Source organism: Tenrec ecaudatus, chromosome 10 (assembly GCF_050624435.1).
Source record: "Tenrec ecaudatus isolate mTenEca1 chromosome 10, mTenEca1.hap1, whole genome shotgun sequence".
Taxonomy (NCBI): domain Eukaryota; kingdom Metazoa; phylum Chordata; class Mammalia; order Afrosoricida; family Tenrecidae; genus Tenrec; species Tenrec ecaudatus.
Genome location: NC_134539.1, coordinates 133,656,221 through 133,675,480, shown reverse-complemented (window position 1 = coordinate 133,675,480; position 19,260 = coordinate 133,656,221). Strand labels below are relative to the sequence as shown.

Here is a 19,260-nt window from a genome sequence, read left to right as displayed (position 1 = left end):
GAACTCGCTAAAACTGAAGAACGTTCTTAAAAAGACTAAAATCGCTATTACTCCAAATCTCGCACCCCAACGTCCCACCAGTGTCATCCCAGGTCACCCCTGGAGGTGTTTCCGAGGCGACACCCTTGGCTGGAACTTTTGGCACGACTGTCACTGACCGGCCGGGGCCTGGGGAGGGAAGGAGGGAGGGGTGGGGAGCGACGCCCGGCCGGTACGGAAAGTGAGCACGGCTTTACGCTGCCAGCATCAAAGATGGCGGCGCGAGCATCGCCGAGCCAGGACCATATGCTCTGCGCCCCTTGGGTCTCCCTGAACTTTTGCAAGTCACCGTGGGAACAGTCGAGAAGGGGGGTTCCGGCAGCCATGCTACCTCCACTCTCTGTTCAAGGCCCTCATTTTCCAGCCCTAGAAGGCCCTGGAAGCGCCTAACCTGTAGACTGTCCTCGGAGTCCATCCCGAAGACCTGTATTTGGCGGAAGGGTCCAGAATGCCAAGCACTGGGCCGTCCTCCCGCCCCCGCCCCTCATTGGAGGGACCATGGCACGGGGCGGAGCAGACAGCCATTGGGCGGCGGACCGTGTCAGTCTTGGGTGCTCGCGGAGCGGAGGAGGAGACGCACTCAACCATTGGCTCACCTCTCCTGTCTATCACAGCTACATCCGGCAACTGCCCCGCTCCCTACTTGCTGATTGGAGGACCGGTGGCCGCCGTGGGCGGGCTCTCGGGGGAGGTGGGAGAGGGGGCGGGGAGGGAAGCGGAGGCAGGGGAGCTCTAGGCCGGCCGGTGGTGGCGGCAGCGAGGGCCGGGACTCGGGCTGAGGGCCTGCTGTGGCGGCAGCGGCGGACCCTGGGCGCTGGCAGCGGGTATCGGGCACCAGACGGGAGGGCGCGGCGGGGCCGAGGCTCATGGGGTGAGGGGCGGCGGGTGGGGCTGCGGGGCCGGGGGCGGGAGCGGCGGCCGGGCGGCGTTCGGGCCCGGGCCTGGCGGGGAGGGGCTGCGGGCTGGGCCGGCCCGGCCCGGGGACGCCGAGGGCCCGAAAGGCGTGGTAGGAGCCCAAGTTCGGAGTGGGGTGGGGCTTGGGGACGGAGGGCGGGGCGGCGTGGGGCTTTAAGGGTGGGTCCGGGCCGGGGAAGCCCACTTGTTCCCCGCTTCCCCGAAGGCCAGAGCCGCGACGCCGAGCGTGGGCATGGCCACCTGGTCGCAGCCGGACTCGGGTATCCGGGGCGGGGTGGGACTGGGCCTGCACCCAGACCAGGGCCCGCTGGCCCGACTCTGTCTTTAAGGGACTTTGGTTTCTCGAACTTAATTTGGCTCTTGGGAGGTTTGCTTAACTATTTTTCGTGAGATTGAGAGAATGGGACTTCAGAGGGGCGATTGTGTTTACTCGGACCCAACGGGAGGGAGAGTGAGTGCGTGTGTGCGTGTGTCCCGGTGTGTCTGTCGGTCTCTCCGCCCTTCTTTGAACTTGGTAGATGGGTCACAACGGTGACGAGGAGCGGAGTTTGATTTGCTCTTCTAGGCTAATGGCAGCTCACAAGTCGAGACTAGAAACCGAAAGGCGTGGGAATTTGGCTATTTCTTATTGGTTTGGCTCAGAAAACTCCAAACTCACTGCCATCGAGTTGTAGCGGGAAAAGAAACCCTGCTTATGTAAATTCTGGATGGAATAATCCTTCCCTCCTTCCTTTCTTAAATATGGGAGTGGTAGGACAGGACCCGGAACTCTGATTTCAAAGTTGGAGAAACAAAAGGCATTCTTGTGTGGTGGCCTGACCCCTGTCCCCGTGTCCTTTCACACCCTGACACATTGGTAACCTTGCCCTGTCCTGTACAGCTGGAAGGGGCAAGGATTGTAGGCAGTTTTCTCCTGAGAGATGGGGACCCAACTTTCCTGTGAGATGGGAAATTCACCTCTCACCCTAAAAATAGAAGCTGGGGAGAGCTTTTCAAAGGAGGGGTGGGGGCCAGTCAGTCAACAAGCACTCTATTTTGGATGCCGGGGGCATTGTCTGTGTATCCACCAGTTCGGGCTAACCACCTTTTAAGCACACTGCAACTGCCGTGGGGCAGTGAGTCCCTGATGACCCATAGCCGCCCCGGGGCTCTCCGAGTCTCACTCTATGGAGTAGAAAGCCTCATTTATCTTCCTCGGAGGGTTAGGGGATGGCAGGGTTAATCTTCATCATTGGGGGTTCATTTTGAGCCATACGTTCCTTTTATAGCTAGGGTTTATTTCTTTGTTTTTTGGGGGGAGTACAGTAAGTGATTTAATTTTTCCCCCCACCTGTAAGAGTGACCTTTTCTTCAAATGTGTTCCCCACTTCCTACCCTGAAGGTTTTCTTAGTCTGTTCCAGGCGTGGAAAACATGGACTCTTACCCTGTTGCTCTTGTGATTCCCGTTTCAGGTTTCTCTGGAAACCCCCCTGGTAAGTGTGGAGGCGGCGGGACACTCTGACCCAAGACAAAAGGCCTGTAACTCCAGCCAAAGAAAATAAACCTTAGGAGAGAGGAGGAGGAGAAAAAAAAAAAGCCATCAGCTGTTCCCAGAACAGCCTGCAGTGGACTCTACAGAGGACAGCTAATGTGAGTGAGGAAGTGACTGTATGTGGACTGTGGAGACAGTAAGTCACGTGGGGCCGAGGGCCTGGACTGGGTTAGGAACAATTGCGCATTCAGAGGTGAGGTGTCCAGAAGGGAAAAGTGAATGTGGTCTGGAGTGTGGCCTTGGCTGCCCGGGGTGCGCTTTCCTCCAGGGCCCTCAGGGAGCTCGGCCCCTGTGTCTGGCCAGGGTGGGGTGCAGGGTTTGGCACTGAGGAGGGTGACTTGCTGGCTGGAGCAGCAGCGCAGTGGCCTTGATTGGTGTGTCAGAAGATTTAAGAACCAAACAGCATAAACATTCTGGTCCTTCAGCAATGCTTTCTCTGAAGAAATACTTAACGGAAGGACTCCTCCAGTTCACCATTCTGCTGAGTCTGATTGGGGTGCGGGTGGACGTGGATACTTACCTGACCTCACAGCTGCCCCCGCTCCGGGAGATCATCCTGGGGCCCAGTTCTGCCTATACTCAGACCCAGTTCCACAACCTGAGGAATACCTTGGACGGCTATGTTATCCACCCCAAGAGCATAGACCTGGACAATTACTTCACTGCCCGGCGGCTCCTCAGTCAGGTGAGGGCCCTGGACAGGTTTCAGGTGCCGACCACTGAGGTAAACGCCTGGCTGGTCCACCGGGACCCCGAGGGGTCTGTCTCTGGCAGCCAGCCCAGCTCAGGCCTCACCCTCGAGAGTTCCAGTGGCCTCCAAGATGTGACAGGTCCGGACAACGGGGTGCGAGAAAGCGAAACGGAGCAAGGCTTCAGTGAAGAATTGGAGGATTTGGGGGCTGTAGCCCCTCCAGTCAGTGGAGACTTAACCAAAGAGGTTAGTGGTCTGGTGGTGAATGTGAGTGGGGGAGTGGTGGGGAAGGGGGTGGACTGGTCCTGAATGGACTGTGGTCTCAGGACTAATTATCCCTTGAAAGAACAAGGTAGGTTTCAAAGGAGTCGCTTGGGCATTGTTTTTGGATGGTACTGGGCTGAATTCCCTTTGAGGTGAAGCTGGCAGGCTTGGAGCCTTTCCCTGTGTTGAACCATTGACCTACCTCTAAATGGACTGTCAGGGCTGGGGGAGGTTCCTAGAACATGCCAGTGTGTTTACTGCTAGGATTTCCACATGCCTCCTGGAGGCCCAGAGTGGGGGAGGGAATGTGTTGTGATGGGCTTTGGTGCCATGTGGATCTGTTGCTAAGACACAAATACTTTATGGACTCTTGCCTTGTACTCTCCCCTCCCCCCATCCAAACAGGCTCCCATACCCTGAGGCCCTCCTCCTTCGTGGTTGGGCCTCTTGTTGGGAGGTCCTGATAAGTCAGTCACCTCTCTTGGGCCTGAGCCAGGGGCTAGCTTTGCTGCAGGCCCCCTCCAGGAGAAACGGGGTGCTGCTGGCCCTGTGCTGCCTGAGCAGGCTTTTCACTTCCGCTGTGTGGCTGTTTTGCTGTTTTGGGCAAAATGTTGCATTTGCCTGGGGCCCCTGTGAATGGTTTCTCTTCCTCCTGCCTCGGGGGCTCTGGCTGGCCTCCCAGCTTTAAGGAGCTTGACCGTTCGGCCCCTTGCCTTGTGCTGGTCTCCAGGGAAGAAAGCTGCCGTTCCCAGGGGGAGTGTAGAAAAAAAGGCTCTGCAGAGCTGGTGACTTTGACTCCACTGGCCCTAGATCAGACCAGGTTTTGCTTCCTCTCTGCATTTGGGCTGCTCCTGAGCTCCATTCTCGTGTTAGAGCGAGTAAAATAATGTGGCTTCAAAAAAAAAAAAAAAAAGACTTCCTCTAGGCTAGTGGTCCTCACTTGGGGGCAGTTCAGGCCCCGGGACATTTGGCATTGACATTTTGGGTTGTGAAAACTGCCAGGCTGTGGTGCTTACAGCTCACAGGTTTGCAGGTGGAGAAGACACTCATTTAGCTCTAAGTAGTTGGGAAACCATGCTGGGTGTGTGGCTGGGTCCATTTGAGACGGATTATCTGAGGGGCCCTGGGGCTCAGTGCTTAGGTGCTGGCTTGCCACTGGAAAGATCTGCTGCTGGACCCCACCAGCCACTCTGGGAAAACGCCCTGGCCGTCTGAGTCCTCAACAGTTTGCAGCCTTGGAAAGTCCAGTGCAGTTCTTTGTTCTGCAGGGTGACTATGATCTGGTATTGATGGCCAGTAGTGGGTTGGTTGCTATAAGGTTTTCTGCCTTACCTTTCGGTGCCTCTTCTCCTAGGTCCTTAGACTGCCACTCAGTACTATACCCTTTAGGGTCTCCCTGACCCCAGGCTGGCACTGCGCCCTCTAGGGGCAGGGGTGTCTGGATGTGGGGGAAGGGAAGATGATTATGTGTCTAGAACATTTCCTCAGCAACTCGGGGATAAAAATACCCCAGGTCCGGAGCATGTGACAGGCACTGCTGGAGCTGGTATTATCCCTGGGGTGGTATGTCCCCGCTGCCGGGCCTGTGCGATGGGATGGATAGCCCAGACCAGGCCCTCTTGGGGATAGGATCCCCCTTGAGGTTGGCACTCTGCCCAGAGCAGGGGTGGCCCGTTGACAGCTCTGTCCAGGCTAGGAGCTGTTGAGACCCGGCAGAACATGCTGTCTCTGCCCTGACCTTAGGCTCCAGGGGAGCAGGGGGGGGGGTGGCGGCGGTGGCGTGGGATGTTGGAGGCAGTGGGGCTCCCTCAGGAGGCCCACCGCTGCCCACACACAGGTCACTTACCTGCTTTGCAGGGGGTGGGCTGGGCTCAAGCAGAGAACACTCTTGAACTACAGGGGAGGGGAGGGAGTAAATGCGGAAGTGGAGGACACTGGTGGCATGTTGGAGCGTGGGGGGGGGGCACGACGACTCAGGCTAGGTCGCCCGCACGTGTGCAGAGGACGTCCCTCACCGTGTCTCTGGTCTGGCTTTTCTTGGGGCGACACTGGTGTCCGGTGGCCTGGGGTACGGGGTTCCCAACCAGCTGGGCTTGAGGCCGGCGGGCACAGCCCCAAGGAAGAACTGGCTAGGGGCGTCCACTCCCGGAAGAGCTTCAGAGACGTGGCGGGAGGGGCAGGCTGCGACAAGAGGGAGTGGGGCACCCCTTCCCCCAGGACACTCACTGCACCACCCCGGCTGACTGGCTGGGCTGGGTGGGGCCGCCCGCCCCTGGGTGCATCTCCTCAAGGAGACGGAGGCGGCCGGGGCTGGGCTGCTTCCTGCGGCAGCTTCCCCCGCGGCCCCGGTGCTGCGATTGGCTGCCGGCCGCAGCTAGGTAACAGGCGGTGGGAGGGGATTGGCTCCCTGCGCATCTCCAGCGGAGGCTTGGGGGAGGAGATTGGCTCTCGGCGCAGCCTAGGTAACGACAGTGGGAGGGGATTGGCTCTTTCCGCAGCCCAGCTGCTGACCTGGGGGAGGGGATTGGCTCTCTGCAGCCTCAGCAGTGACCTGCGGGGGGGAGGGGGTGGGGATTGGCTCCTTGCTGCAGCCTAGGTAACAAGTTTGGGGGGCGTGGGGAGAGGGAGCGGGGGAGGAGCGGGAGGCTAGGCCCAGGAGGGCGCCTTGCTTTCCTCTGCAGCCCAAGCCGGGAGCATGGGGTGGGAGTCCCATCTCACTGCAGCCTCTGCGGTGAGCTCAGGGTGGGGGCTGCCGGGTGCCTGAGTGGAACCGGGGTTGTGAGGTGGGAGGGGGCTGCTCAAGGATGGAGGAAGGGGGCTGGGCTGGGCCGCCCCGGCAGCAGCACGGGCGGGGCACCCTCCACGGGCCCCTTGGAGCTAGCAAGGGGCCACCCTTCCAGCCTGGCGTGCTCCCTGCAAGCCACGAGCTCCTTGCAGCCCCCTGCCCGGCTCCTTGGCACCGGCTGCCCTGGGGCTCATCTTGCAGACCATGACCCGCCTGGACCGAAGCTCTCACAGTGGTAGGGGCCATGCCAAAGGGAGCAGGCCCCTTAACTCTTTGCTGGCTGGTCACCGGGTGGCTCAGCCCCCCTCTGCTCCTGGGTCCAGGGCTTCTGTTCAGGTTGGTAGACTTGGGGAGACTAGGGAGAGGGAGACCTGGGAGGTCTTAGTGTCAGGGGGGTTATGGTGGGGCAGGGTCCCTGGTTAGGGTTAGGGAGGTGGGCCCCATTAATGCTTTCTGGAATGTGTCTTTTTAACCCTTGAATGGGAGACAGTTTGGTTTGCTCAGGCTTGAGGGGAGGGCTCAGTCACAGGCAGCCTGTACAGGAAGTCCAAAGGGGAGTTTGGTGCTGGTGGCGATTTGGGGTGGTGGTTGGTGCAGGAAATGATCAGGAGCCATTCTGGTAGACCTGGAAGGGGAGGGGAGGCCGTTTGATGCCTGAGGCTGCAGTCACGGCTGAGGAGTGATGCAGGTTGTGCCCTTGGGTGGGTTGCTCCCTGGGAGGTGGGAAGCCCTGGGGTGTGTGGTAGGAGGAGTGAGAGTACTGGCTGAGGGGACACTGGGGCTGCCTGGCAGGGTGGGGCGGCCAGCGGGATCATCTGACTCTGCCTGAGGCTCTCCTGGGAGGAGGCCGCTCGCTGGGATCTGCTGAGAATGGGAGTTCTGGCAGGGCTGGCTCTGGAGGTGAGCCTGGGCTGGAAGAGTTGTGGGTGTTCTGTCTCACCCCTCTGCCGGCCAGGGAAGGGGAATGGCTGGAGGGAGGGCTGGTGAGAGCTGGGCACTGTCATTGGTTGCAGCAGGTGGTTGGAAATGCAGGGATTTTCCTTTCCAGCCCACCCCACCCCTTTATGCAAATTAAATGGCACCATTGGCTGATGCAAGCCTGGCCACTAAGAAGCAATTCTGCATGACAGTTTGCCCCTGCTTGCCCTAGGCCAGCTCCCCACTAGTCTTTCTTAAGGGGCTCTTCTTCCTAAAATGAAAAGTGCCTCCTGCTACCTTCTTCCTGCTGAAGCAAGGGTGAGGCAGCCTTGACTTCTGGCCTGGGTGTGCCTCTAGTCCGGATCCTAAGCCTGCAGACCTCTGTGGAGATGGACATGATAGCCGATTTGGCTAGTGGCTCATTTCTGTGGGGTGGCAGGAGTGGTGTCTGGAAATGGATGAGTGAGGCCTCCCTGGTGCAGAAGGGTGGGGGCAGGGTTGGGAGAGGCTCCACCCTGGTCTAGCTGGAGTGACAGGAAGGAGGGGGACCTCTGAGGAGCAGGACAGGGAGGGGCCCTGGGACCCCAGAGTAAAGTCGTGGTCTGTCTTTCAGGACATAGATCTGATTGACATCCTTTGGCGACAGGATATTGATCTGGGGGCTGGGCGAGAAATTTTTGACTATAGTCATCGCCAGAAAGAGCAGGATGTGGACAAGGAGCTTCGAGATGGAGGCGAGCAGGGGGACACCTGGCCCGGCGAGGGTGCAGAGGCTCTGGCACCGAACCTGCTAGTGGATGGAGAGACGGGGGAGAGCTTCCCTGCACAGGTATACCACCACCTCCGCCCACAGGCTCCCTGTCCTCTCTGTCCCCCAAAACACACAAGTGGGGGGTAGAGCTCTTCCACGAACGGTGCCATCAGGAAGGCAGGCTGGCTGTGGGGCAAACTGGACTGTGTTCTGTGCTGGGGTCTGTGGGTCACGGAGGCTGGACTGGGGGCCAGGGTGTGCTTTGAGCAGCAGGGGCGAGGCTGGGCCCTGGCAACAGCACAGGGACAAAGCCTTTGGTGTCTTCCTGCCTGCTAAATAACTCTTCCACCTCCTTCCTGGTGTCCCTGGGAGTTTAAGACACAGAGCCAGCTGTTGTCCCAGGAATAGGAGGGAGCTTACAGGGAACCAAGGCCCAGGTCAGGCAGACACAGGTGCCTGGTGGGGAGGACCAGGCAGCCCTGCCCCTAGCAGAGGGCCTTAGGCTGCGGGAGGCCGCTTGCGCCTTTGGGGAGAATGCCAAGGGGAGCAGGACTTCAGGGAAAACCCTCTAAGCAGGCCTACCTCCACCTGATGTGTCCATGTCCACCACTGGCTGTCCAGGCTGCTGGGTGAATCAGGCAGGACAGTGTAGCAGATCAGGGTCGACTCAGGGTGGCGGGTGGGCAGTGGTTTTCCTTCCCTGTGAAAGCCTCTCTTTTGACCCCAGTTCCCAGCAGACGTTTCCAGCATAACAGAAGCAGTGCCTACTGAGAGTGAGCCTCCAGCTCTTCCGAACAACCTCCTGTCTCCTCTCCTGACGGGGACAGAGTCGCCATTTGACTTGGAGCAGCAGTGGCAGGACCTCATGTCCATCATGGAAATGCAGGTAGGACTGTGGGAACAGGGCTCCCCCGAAGTTTTGTTTTCCCTCTGGGAAGGGTAACACCGTTCTGCCTGATTCATAAACCCTGTGGGTCTCTTTGGGGCCACAGGGTGGGGTTGGGGCAGACTCGCTTCCTGAAGCAGGTCCTGCTGCCCAGGAAAGCCTCCTTACTTCCATGTGTTTCCGGGGCTCGACTTTAATCCTAGCATTGGTTCCCCTAGCGCAGGACTTGGCAAGCTTTTTGAGAAAACCCTGTCCCTCACAACAATTTAGAAATTATTTGAGAGTCATAAATGCATTTTCACAAAAATGACACCATTATCTGAATAATATCCTTTAAACATTTTCCATTTTACTTCAAAGCTACTGAAAGAGCCACAGCTTGCCAACCCCTGCCCTAGTGCTTGATGGTCAATGGCTGCAGTCTTCTCACTGACAGACCTCTAATTGGCTCGTGCTGCTTTCTGTGCGTCCTAATTCCAAGTCTGGGTCTCCTCGGGTGCTGCTCGTGCAGTCAAGAGGTAGTTGTGTGTGTGTGTGTGTGTGTGTGTGTGCGCGCGTGCGCACAACCCTTACTCCCCTGTATGGTGGGGCTAGGAGCTGAACCCTGCGGGCTTCAATTTCTAGTGTCTCCTGACACCTGTCCAACCAGGGCTCTGTTGGGAGCCTGCTGAGTGTGAACCTGCCCTATCCACACCCAAGAGGGAGTCTGCTCTCCAGACTCCAGAACAGTGATCTTCTTCTCCCCTCCCAGGCCATGGAAGTCAACACGTCAGCCAGTGAAATCATGTACAATGCCCCTTCTGGAGACCCACTGAGCACCAACTACAGCCTTGCCCCCAACACCCCCATCAATCAGAACGTCAGCCTGCATCAGGCATCCCTGGGGGGCTGCAGCCAGGACTTCTCCCTCTTCAGCCCTGAGGTGGAGAGCCTGCCTGTGGCCTCCACGCTGCTCCCTTTGACCCCCAGTAATTCCACCAGCCTCAACTCTACCTTTGGCTCCACCAACCTGGCGGGGCTCTTCTTCCCGCCCCAGCTCAATGGCACCGCCAATGACACCGCAGGTCCAGAGCTGCCTGACCCCTTGGGGGGTCTGCTGGATGAAGCCATGCTGGACGAGATCAGCCTCATGGACCTGGCCATTGAAGAAGGCTTCAACCCCGGGCAGGCCTCCCAGCTGGAAGAGGAGTTTGACTCCGACTCAGGCCTCTCCTTGGACTCGAGCCATAGCCCATCCTCCCTGAGCAGCTCAGAAGGCAGCACTTCGTCCTCGTCATCCTCATCCTCCTCGTCCTCAGCTTCTTCCTCAGCCTCCTCCTTTTCTGAGGAAGGGGCTGTTGGCTATAGCTCTGACTCTGAGACCCTGGATCTGGAAGAGGCGGAGGGGGCTGTGGGCTACCAACCCGAGTATTCCAAGTTCTGCCGCATGAGTTACCAGGATCCATCTCAGCTCTCCTGCCTGCCCTACTTGGAGCACGTGGGCCACAACCACACGTACAACATGGCGCCCAGTGCCCTTGACTCTGCTAACCTGCCGCCCCCTAGCACCCTTAAGAAGGGCAGTAAGGAGAAGCAGGCTGACTTCTTGGACAAGCAGATGAGCCGGGATGAGCACCGCGCCCGAGCCATGAAGATCCCCTTCACCAATGACAAAATCATCAACCTGCCTGTGGAGGAGTTCAACGAGCTGCTGTCCAAGTACCAGCTGAGCGAGGCCCAGCTGAGCCTCATCCGAGACATCCGGCGCCGGGGCAAGAACAAGATGGCAGCGCAGAACTGCCGGAAGCGGAAGCTGGATACCATCCTCAACCTGGAGCGGGATGTGGAGGATCTGCAGCGGGATAAGGCAAGGCTGCTGCGGGAGAAGGTGGAGTTCCTCCGCTCGCTGCGGCAGATGAAGCAGAAGGTCCAGAGTCTCTACCAGGAGGTGTTTGGGCGGCTGCGTGATGAGAACGGACGGCCCTATTCCCCCAGCCAGTACGCTCTCCAGTACGCCGGGGATGGCAGTGTCCTCCTCATTCCCCGCACGCTGGCTGACCAGCAGGCTCGGCGACAGGAGAGGAAGCCAAAGGACCGGAGGAAGTGAGCCTGGGGAGGAAGGGGTTGCTGCTCACCAAGACGGAAACTGGAGAAGGGCTGGGCCTGAACCTGGACCGATAGTGGGGACTTTACTGCCTTCTTACCCAATATATCTTCTCAGATGGGATGACTGCGGGTCAGTACATAGAGGAGAGGCGGGCGCAGGCACTGTCTGGCTCGGCTTCCCTCGTGAGGGGCGTGTGGAAGTGGCCAAACCACCTGGGTGGACAGGGCCCTCGGAAGGAAGGGGTGGTGCTGCCTTCGCCAGAGGTGAAGGAGCTGCAAGTAGCAACGGCTGGTGGGAAGGAGGGGATTGGGGAGAGGAGGAGGAGGAGGAGGAGGAGGGGAGAGGAGTAGAAAGTGGAAGGAAGGAAACCAACCCCCACAAAAAATCAAAGCGGGAAGAAAACCAAGAGAAGACTTTGGCCAGGATTCCAGGCAGCAGGTTTTAGTGACTTGGGTGGGACTCGGTTATTGGTGTGAGTGAACCCCACTTCACCCTGGGGAGGGGTGAGACACAGACATTGGGGGTGGGGGCGAAGGGCTTGGTGGCTCTTTCTGCTTCCTGCACTTTGGCGCCCCTGAAGGGGAGCTCAGATGTTCCCTGTTACTTTTCAGTAGGGTGGGTACCCTGGGGGCCCAGTGCTGGCTTTGAGGTTGAGGGTCAAAGGGGCAGTGAACAGGAAAGGGTCACAAGGCCTCAAATTGCCACAGCCCCAACAGCAAGCATGTCACTCACTGCCCTGCCTCGCCCATCACCCTCCTTGCTCCAGCCCTCTCCAGGGAGCCTCCACTGCCTCCATCCAGCCTGCATGTGAATGCTGTACTCTTCCCTACTGACCCCACTGCTGCCTCGGGCTAATAGGTAGTGGGCTGCTGGCAGTGCATCTGTGCTGGGTCTGGGTTCCAAGCCCAGGTACCCCTCCTCTGGCTCCCTCTGAGGAGGGGGTAGGGGATGAGGTGGCGAGGCCGGAGCAGTGGCCTCCGGGCAGTATTCAGCACAACACTGGGGAGTGACCCTTTCCTCAGGCCTCCCCCTCTGAACTGGGCTTGTCACTGAAAAAAACCCTACACAACCCAGCAACACATCTAGTCCTCTTAGGATTTCTTGCGCTTTGATTTTTTTAGGGCTTGAGCCGTTTCTCTATAGGGTCTAGAATGCTTGTGTTGAGTTAAAAAGGAGATGCCCCAATATTCAAAGCTGCTAAATGTTCTCTTTGCCATAAAGACTCCGTGTAACTGTGTGAACACTTGGGATTTTTCTCCTCTGTCCCGAGGTCGGTCTTTCTTTTCTGGGTTTCTTTCTAGGAGACTGAGAAGTGCATGCCACCGAGGCAGAGCGCACCCCTCCTCCAGGCGCCTCCACTCTGGGGAAGTTGGGGTGGTGGTGTGGGGGCAGGCAGGTGCTCCAAAGTGGCTAGCTGGCTCCAGGAGTCCTGTCTTTGGGAAACTCCGCCCAAGCTGAGCAGGAGCAAGTGGAAGGGAAACACGGGCTCCTCTCCCCTGGTGGGCTGCTCCTCATGGAGCAGCGGGGCCAGGAGACTGGCCGAGCAGGGCAGTGCTTTTATAAATTATTTTCCTTGTAGATTTTATTTTTAATTTATCTCTGTGACCTGCCAGGGAAAGGAGATCAGAGAAGAAAGAGATGCTGTGAGCACATGACAAAATAAAATAAACGGACGATTCATTGTTTCCCTGCATTTGTTTCAGTTGGTGGTAAGGAAGCAGGCCCCATGGGGTGGGACCGGCCAGTGTGTAGTTAGGCAGAGCTTGTGGGAGAGTGGGTAGAGAGCCAGGGAGGTTGACATAAGGACTCTCAGGAAAAGGGAGACGTTTCTGCTAGTGTTCTGAGCCTTGCAAGCAGGTGTCCCGTCTCAGGAAGGGTTCCTGGTCCTCTCTGCAGCCCTCAGAACCACTGCTCCAGGCTAAGGACAACAATGTGTGCAGAAGAGAAAACTGACAGGCGGTATCGTTATTTAATAGGTTTTTATAACCCAGAGATGTGCCTTTATTTTTTAGTACAGAATTAAGCTATTTATCTTTTGTTTTGCCCCACCCCACCCCTCAAGTGATTGCTTTCCCTCCTGGTTGTGTGGGGAAGGCTTTCTGCTGCCCATCCGGTGCCTTCCAGAGGTGGACAGTTGTGTCAGGGCTCATGATGATCAGTTGGGGCTCTGGGCCAAGTTGGTCAGCACTATGTGGAGCTGACCTCTTTTTTGCCGCTGGCAGGTGGAGTGGGTGTTCCCAGCTCAGGGCACTTGCTGGCAGGAACTCTAGGCCTGTGACAGGGCTACTACCACTTGCCCAGCCACCTAGGACAAGGGGACAACCGAGTTCCTGGGGTGAGTAGTCCAAACTAGAGGCACAAGTTCTTCAGGGTGACCTTTGTGGCTAGGACTGTGCTGGGCTTGACTTCAGCAGTCACAGGCACTAAACAGCCTCAGCAACTAAAGGAGCAATTATACTCAGCAGGGGCGGGGGGAGAGTGTCGCTATGAATTGGAATCAACTGATGGCAATGTGTTTAAGCTTCGTTCAAAGGCACCTTGGTGGCACAGTGGTTAGTGCACGTGGCTGACTGCTGTCAGTTACAGCCTTGGAACCCTGGAGGGCCATTCTCTGTCCACTGGGATTGCCAGTCGAAATTGGCTCTAGGACAGCAGGTTTAAAATGAATTTCTATACCTTTTATCCACCTAAGGAGGCAGAACGAGGCTTGATGTCGTCACCTCAACTCTGCATAGGCTCAAATTTGAATTTTGAAGCTGAGTTGATAAAGGGAAGGGGTGGGGAGAGGCAGGGAAAGTGATTCAGGGATGTGCTTCGAAGTCATTAAGTCTTCGAAGTCATTAAGGTCTGATCTCAGCCCCCTTTACTGGGAAGTTGAACTGGAAACCGGTTCAACAGCCTGAAGAAGGGGGTATTTTCCTTAAGAGTTCCTCCTTGTGCAGTCTGGCTTCATCTCTGCTCTCAGAGCCCAGCCTGATAAATCAGCCCTTGCTCTGATCGGTCTTCAGACCTGTGTCATAACTAGCTGGGACAAGTGCTTTGCAGAGAAAACCTGCCCCGCCTCTGAAGTGGTTGCTATGAGCACAAACTTTGGAGCCTCAGAATTAATGTCATTTTAGTGCCCTGTCTGGTGAACAGATGGGTACGATGTTTCTTTTTTATATTTTTAATTAAAAGATCATTTTATTGAGGGGCTCTATACAGTCCACACATCACTTGTATCAAGCATATTTGTATGTACGTTGCCATCCTTTTGTAGACATTGAGCCCTCGGTACAATGTTTCTGTACTGATGCAGACGCAGGTACTAGGTTATTTCCCCAATTGAATGGAGAAATTCTCTAGCAAAACCCATGAGTCCTTAAGTCTTGTTTTCATCACAGACCCTGGGCTTGTCATTTGTCAACGTACCAAGGACAGTAACTCTCTGATCACTCGGAGACCATGTACTCTCCTTGTCCCTAATTCCAAACCATGTGGATACACGTAGGACTAGCCCTGTGTTGTGTGCAGCATGTCTCTGAAAGTTTGTCTTCCTGTTTGAGATGCGCAGCACAATCCAGTGCACATGTCCCTGGGACAGTGAGAGCAGGGGACCTTGTTAAGCCATGTTCAAAATCGGTTGGACTGAAGTTCACCATTCTTGACTTAAGGAAACAGACGCCAACGAAGGCCCTTTTACAGCCTTACGAAAGCTGCAGAAACCAAACCAAACTTGCTAGCCACTGAGTCAATGCTGACTCAGCAACTCTCATGGATTTCTGAAACTGTTTATGGGCGTAGAAAGCCCAGGCTCTTCCCACAGGGGTGCTGGTGGTTTCAGCCCAGCGTGTAACCAGTACCCCCCACCAGGGCTCCTCACAGAATTCCAGATGCGCTCAGCAACCAAGAAAACAAAATACAGTTCCCTCAGAGAGGTGGAGAAAGGCCAAGCAGTTGGAGCTCTGCCTGTTTTTAAACACATCGGGCTAATTCGGTTGACAAACCTGGTCCTCAGCTCAAGGCTAGAGAAGCAATCGAAACAATGGCCCAGTGCCCCAGCCTGACCCTAGACTATGGAATCGGTAAAACGGGGCAGGCGTGGTCAAAGGCCAAGGTCTTTAGAGAAGCGAACACTCAGGCTGGCAGGTTGATCCTGACTCTCAGCAATCTTAATAGGGCAGAGCTATGAGTGCAGGAGTAGAAGCCCCCTCATTCAACAGAGCAGCTGATGGATTTGAACCACTTACTTTGTTAGCAGCCCACTTCATAGCCCACTAGGCTGCTAGGACGCCTTCAACGTTAGGTCTCTTCTAATTGGTTCAGACTTAATAGTGACCCTGGGCACAAGGAAACAGCCCAGTCCTGCATCGTTCTCGGCATGCTGTGGTTGAGCTCAGTGCTGCAGCCACCATTTCAGTCCTCCTGAATCTTCCTTTCACGGAGCATACCAACCATGATGTGCTCCAGGGACTGTTAAAATGCCAAAAACTACATAAGACAAAGTCTTAGCATCCTTGAATCTTGGGCACGTTTTGGCAATACTTCCAAGCAGATCTGTTCATATTTTTGGCAGTATATGTAATACTCTGCTAAAACCCTAATTCAAAGACTCTGGTCTTCCTTATTCACTGATCAGCTTTTGTGGTGGCTCAAAGGAGCCCTGGTGGACAGTGATTAAATTGCTTGCCACTAACTCGAATTGGCCATTTGAGCCCACCAATGGTGGGAGAAAAGGGTGACAGCTAACCATGACTTGGATCAGGTGCTCCTTGTCCTCAAAATGACACCTGTTTTTAAACTTTAAAAAGATCTGTTGTAGCACATTTGTCCAATGTAGAACCCCTTTTGATTTCCTGACCGTTGCTTCCATGGTTGATTGTGGTTGATGTTGATTGTGGATCCAAGTAAAATGGAATCCTTGGCAGGCAAGGATCCTGTTAGGTTGCTCATTGATCCAGATGTGAGGACTTGTTTTCGGTTGAGTAGTCTATACTGAAGGCTATCGTGTTTGATCTCCATTGGTCCAGCCCTTCAAGTCTCCTTGCACTCAGCAGGCAAATCGGCACCTGCGTACCACAGGTGGTTAAAGAAGCTTCTCCCCAACCCCGGATGCACAGCTTTCCCAATCAGAGACCACCTTCTCAGATGGTTTGCTTCGCTCCAGATTGAATAAATACGGTGCTTAGTCCCAATTACAAACCACACGCTTCCCTGTGCAGTGACTGCCTCTTGAGTACAACTATGTGTCCTGGAATTCCTTGAATTAGTTATCCACGAAGTTGAATGCCTTTAGAGAATCGGCAAATCATAAACATCTTTCTGGTATTGATTTCAGCCAAAATCCTTATGACACCAACACGCACATTTCAACCCAGGCCCTCTTCTGAACCTTGCTTGAACTCCTGGCAGTTGGTTCCCTTGTGCTGTGACTATATTTGGATTTTCTTCAGCAAGCTTTTACCTGGTGCTATCTGGGTAAGCAGTGCCTTGCCAATGTCATCATAAACTGCCAGGTAAACCCACAAGGTGGCGATGCAGACCCAGTCCTGCTGCTGAAGACCGTCAACACAGACAGCCAAACCATGGAAACGGAGTTGTCACGATCTATGCTCAACCGTTTCTACCGTCACATGTTCACCGTCTCCCTGGTATTACTACGGAGGGGCAAAGCCTTAGGGCGGGACCACTCTCCTTGGGTTCCCCACCCCACCCCCAAGCTCCTATCAAAGTTCATTAATAACATACTATGACCCCTCTGCCTGACCACTGCTTTCTGCTAAAAGACGGTGAAGCAAGAACTGAACTGGACACTCACCTGGTGTTGGTGCTCTCTCTCCATTGTATGCCGGGTGACTCTTATGAGTTCAGACTGGGTTTAGTAGCCCCAGTTGGCTCTAAAATCTTAAATTGGCGGTAGGGAACCTTCCTTTTGCCAAGGGCCAGTTGGATATTTGTAATATCATGTGTGGTCCCTAATGGTCAGACATTTAATTAACTCATCCCTAATGTGATGGCTGGAACTGCTGCTGTTTGGTGAGATGTGGGTTGGTAGTGATTTTGAGGGCCTTATACTGCCCAAGGGTTGCATATTCCCAACTTGTTTTAAATCCCAAGCTCATTCGAAGACCAATGTGGACGTCATTAAACGGATCAGACTATTGATAGCAGACGGAACTCAGCTCCACAGTTCAGGATCTGCAGCTACAACGGTAAACAAGCATTGCTACTAGGGTCCCAGGTGATACACCCAGATTTATTCCACACAAACATGTTAAGACAGGTCTATGGAATCAACGGTGGGCTACACATCTTCTCAGTAATACACTTAGTTCTGTTCGAGTGACCTTAAAAATATAACTAATGTTTAATAAAACCCAAGTTGGACTCTTCCTCAATCATTCATACTTGGATGAGTTTACAGAACTAGGGCCCTACATAAAGCAAGCGATCGGATAGTTCTAAGGAAGACTGGGACGATCTTAAAGAGTTGCCGAGGGAACACTTGCCAGCTTCAACGAATGAAGAAATTTCTGTAGAACTCCAGACACTGGTGGAAGACTGTAGAATTATCATTGAATTGATAACTTCTGGAATTGGGATTTCACATAATTCAGCATTTTTCAATTTTCAGCAAGCACCCTGGCCTCAGCAAGCACCCTGGCCTCAGCAAGCTTTCGCCCTGATGGGGGAAGTCTTCCATCAGTCTTCATTTTAGCAAGATCAAAGCTAACGAAGATAATCTTGTAGAATGAATCCTAACTGGGGCCATGACTCCAGTCCAATCCAAATAGCAGCTTCTGCGGAGTTCTGCTGAGTCAGCTCAGAGGGTATGATTGCTTTGTTGGGACTCCAAAGAGTTACTCTGGAGAGTTTTTCTCCAACGGAGATGTTCGATCAAAGGAACTGATTATAGAGCTTCACAAAATGGGAAACTACACTGGGGAGAAAAAGGCCAGGCAAGTTGCCCTGAGGAGCTTTTGGCCATGACCATGCTCCTGCTCATCCTCCAGGGCAGCAAGGGCTGTCCTATGGGAAATTTGTTGGCAGACTTTACCCCAGGCACTCTCTAGCCCCTTCAAGATTTCCTTCTGACCCTCAAAGTACAATTTAAGTCCCTTGAGGATGCTAAAACTGCTGTTTTGATGTGATGTAAGTCAAGGAACACAAAGTTCTGTGGGGGAAGGGTCAGAGATGGAAACACTGCTTTCAGAAGTATATTTCACCTAAATGGAAGAGAAATTGAGAAACAATATTTGTATTTTTAAACTTTGGGTTTATAGCAACACTTTTTGACTTCCCCACATATTTCACAAAGGGCCAGCTTCTTTTTTCACCTTTGAATTTTAAAGGTCTGGTTCTACCAAACCGAGTAGCCATTTCCTCTATTTTCTCTTTGCTATGAGGTAGTAACTACATTGTAATACAGATGCCCACAGTCAAGGGTCACAGCTTGCAAAGATGTGCTGCACACACAGAGCCAAGGGTTAAAATCAAATTAAGCTGAGCATCAATAGGACTATCACAGGAGTTCTGGAATATAAGATTACGCCTGAGAATAAATGTTAACACTGTACGTTTCTGAACCTCAACAGACGTGCTCACTAAGTTGAAGCAGCAAGGGGGGTTTGACAGACTTGGTGAGTAAAAGGCACGAAGTAATGCTGCTGTCACCTTGTTAGCAAGCTTTTTTTCCCAGTACCTGAAGTGAAAAGCTATCTCCTCTTCAGTGACCGGGCTGGAGGTCCATGGTGGTGACGCTGGTTCACCGAAGCCATCTAGTTTTCACCCTGCCTGCCCGAAGAAATGCTCTGAATACGTTCCACAGCAGCCAGAAGAACTGATGTGGCTGTTTCATTTCTAGTGTTGCTGCACACATCTGATTCAACAATTACATTAAATCTCGCATCTCCAAAAAAAACCAAAACAAACTATTTTGACTCCACGAGACCCTGGAGGAACAGAACAGTAGTGCTCCGTGGGCTTTGCTGTGGGAGTAGAAAGAAGTCCTCTGTGAGAATTGGCTCCCACAGGTAACATTGTCTCTGAACGCTTTTCAAAGTCCAGTGTGTACATAAGCAATTTCATCACCTTCCCTTTACATATGCAGGAATGCCAGCAAAAACAATAAAGGACTCTAAAGGCTAATAAGGTGAATGCTGAGCAGCAGCCTTTTCTGGATAAATTCTCGAGATGCAGTCAGTCCACTCAGCACATCTCCAACCTGCCTCCGTGGTTGACTGCTGTGCACCTGCCAAGGTGGCATTCAGGCCTCTCTGTGACCCAGCCTTCCAATAGTCTCCCACTTCCCTTCTCTCTACAGCACGCCCCGCCCCCCGCCCCCCAGGGCTTTTGGAAAAATTATCTGTATCAGCTTCTCTGAAACAAACGCTTTATATTTGGCATTGATGATT

General features: G+C 54.4%; 1 protein-coding gene across 4 annotated transcripts; it reads left to right on the top strand.

The window, feature by feature from the left end:
* Positions 1-738: 738 nt before the first annotated feature.
* On the top strand, positions 739-12,545 carry NFE2L1 (NFE2 like bZIP transcription factor 1). Of its 4 annotated transcripts, none has more exons than XM_075561687.1 (5): positions 739-863; positions 2,407-3,423; positions 7,758-7,973; positions 8,623-8,781; positions 9,533-12,545. In XM_075561687.1, the coding sequence occupies exons 2-5, from the start codon at positions 2,914-2,916 to the stop codon at positions 10,865-10,867; spliced, it is 2,220 nt and encodes a 739-aa protein (XP_075417802.1). In that variant the 5' UTR covers positions 739-863; positions 2,407-2,913; the 3' UTR covers positions 10,868-12,545. The 4 variants fall into 4 exon arrangements, with proteins under 4 accessions (XP_075417802.1, XP_075417803.1, XP_075417801.1 ...); XM_075561688.1 differs by lacking the exon at positions 739-863 and adding an exon at positions 1,102-1,214 and having other exon boundaries at positions 7,791-7,973; XM_075561686.1 differs by lacking the exon at positions 739-863 and adding an exon at positions 1,102-1,214.
* The last annotated feature ends 6,715 nt before the right edge of the window (positions 12,546-19,260 follow it).